General features: G+C 38.1%; 1 protein-coding gene across 1 annotated transcript; it reads right to left on the reverse strand.

Moving 5' to 3' along the window:
• Positions 1–397: 397 nt before the first annotated feature.
• LOC113331695 (F-box protein At5g07610-like) lies at positions 398–1,664 on the reverse strand (the record flags this gene model as incomplete). Its single annotated transcript, XM_026578352.1, has 2 exons — positions 557–1,664; positions 398–474 (listed from the first exon to the last, which is right to left on the reverse strand). Coding segments are annotated over exons 1-2 (1,185 nt in total), but the record flags the coding sequence as incomplete, so codon positions are not given.
• Positions 1,665–2,270: the final 606 nt, after the last annotated feature.

The following is a 2,270-nucleotide window of genomic DNA, read 5'->3' on the forward strand; positions in this document are numbered from 1 at the left end:
TTTTTTGCATAATGGAGGTGCATTTCTGGTTATAGTGGGGCTGTTTAACTCATTGGGCCCAAGTGGAGACCTGCAACAGACCAGATATGGACTGGAGAATACATGCTTTATTCTGCAAGGTTCACATTTGAGTTAAACAGCCCACTAAACTTATACACAGATGGTAATACAAACCTCAAATAAGAAAATTCAAATGCTAATGAAACAACTAGCATAAACAACTCATGAAGATAGTAAGCAAAAGATAAAATTCACACAGAACAAGTAACTCGATGGTGCTTGTTCACATCAATAACAACCATGAGTGTTTCTCAAAACCAATTTCTGAACATTTCAATGCAACCACAAAAGCAATATAATATTCGCAAAGAGTATAAGGTTAATCAAGAACTAGCACCCTTTCACGTGAAGTCCAACAAGCACCTTCTCTAATTCGTACGGAGATAAAACATAATATAAGGAACACACCTAAGCCTGCAATTAAACAATCAAACACAAGCGAGTGTCTGAATGTATTGAAAAGAAAAATTGGATCGACCAAACTGGTTTGAATGACCTGGTGCCAGTCTATGAATTTCCTTGAAGCTCTTGTCCTGTATATCATAAGAAAAAACTTTATCTTGGATTAGTAACACAATCTTCGAAGAATTGCTTTCTACTTCCTCTACCAGCAATACATCAAAGTCAGGGGGCCGTGGGTACAAAATGATCAATTCTTGGGGAGAAACATGATATTTTACATTCCATCCCGTGTAGTCAGTCTCCATTTCCAAAACTTCAAAACTAGAAAGTGAAGCAGGACTGACAATTAGATGCAAGTGACCCCTACACTCCCCGAAGAATTTAACCATCACTCTATCCTCTACCTTAGGAACAGAACGGTAGTCTGGCATTTTCATTCTTAATTCTTGATCAACATTGAAATAAAAAGAATTCCCTTCTATCGATGGGTCAATCCAGTGCAACGAACCTTTCCAAAATACTCCACTTTTATAGAGGAAGCTACGACGAGGTGCAGAAAAAACATCTCCATAAAGCTTCCAAGTAGCAGTTTCAGATGAGTATATCTCCAATTGAAGATCCGCATTGGTATCAGAATCTTCAGGTTGTTTGGTGAACCAAATGCAAACAACTTTGTAGTGTGGTGAACTGTGTGGATCGTATGCCAAGCTGACACTAGAATACCCAACGAAACCCTTTTCTTTTCCCTGAGATCCACACACAATAGACCGAAATTGTTTAGTAAAAGGATTGCAAACGTAATAGGTGCGCTCCAAGAAACTTGCTCTAATGCTGCTACAACATATCAGACCATTGCAAGATTGGTCAATTCTTATACCTTTCGGATCCTGAATAAAATCTAGGGTTTCAAAAGGGGCAGCGGATGAGGAGGACCCATCTAGCGAAACGAATTCCAGTTCCGGTTGATTTGTATGTAAAATTAGCCCATTGACTGGATGTGGGTATTGATGACAATGTTCCCTAGCAAAAAATGGATCAGATATAACGGATCGCCATTTTTTGGAAACGAGTTTGAACTGAAGCAGAATTTTAATTGGTAAACGCGACAAAATCTGTATCAAGATATCAACACTGCTAACTACAAGAGAGAGTGATGATGGATTCTCATGAGGATTCATCACACAAGTAGAAATTGGATTCATCTCTTGAACAGTAAATAATGTAAATCAACAAATTCTAAATTTTGGAATCCAGAATATACCTCTCAGTTGCATCAAATCATTTACTTTGAAGCTCAAGCGATCATTATTTTTGCAAGCTCCATACATAAGAAAACCCTAACTGTCGTTCCTTCCTTTCTGATTCAACTTCCATCGACCCCAATTTAAGAAAAATTGGGAAGGGGGTGTTCGAGTCAAGTCAAACTGTGTCAAGTTCGGTCAAGCCAAGTCAATACTAAGCTGCATAACAGCCGCCGCAACCATGTAGCCACGGGGAGAATGCCAATGGCTCAAATGATCACCCACCCGGAGGCCAGGGCTTTAGCCCTAGTAATAGCTTTAAAATCCTAAATGAGTGGATTTAGGAGTAGTCTAGCACCAGTGTTCTATACTATAAAATAAAAATAAAATGATCACCCGCCGACCATTTCAAAGAAGCATATTTAAAAGAAAAAAAAACAATAACAAATTAGGTGTTGACCACTTTCGAATTCAGGTCATTGAAATCATTATCCAGTAAATTTACGAATCACTAGTATCATGATCCCATAGTTTTACATAGTTTTAGTGAAAAATTAATTTTTCATC

Source organism: Papaver somniferum, unplaced genomic scaffold (assembly GCF_003573695.1).
Source record: "Papaver somniferum cultivar HN1 unplaced genomic scaffold, ASM357369v1 unplaced-scaffold_12609, whole genome shotgun sequence".
Taxonomy (NCBI): domain Eukaryota; kingdom Viridiplantae; phylum Streptophyta; class Magnoliopsida; order Ranunculales; family Papaveraceae; genus Papaver; species Papaver somniferum.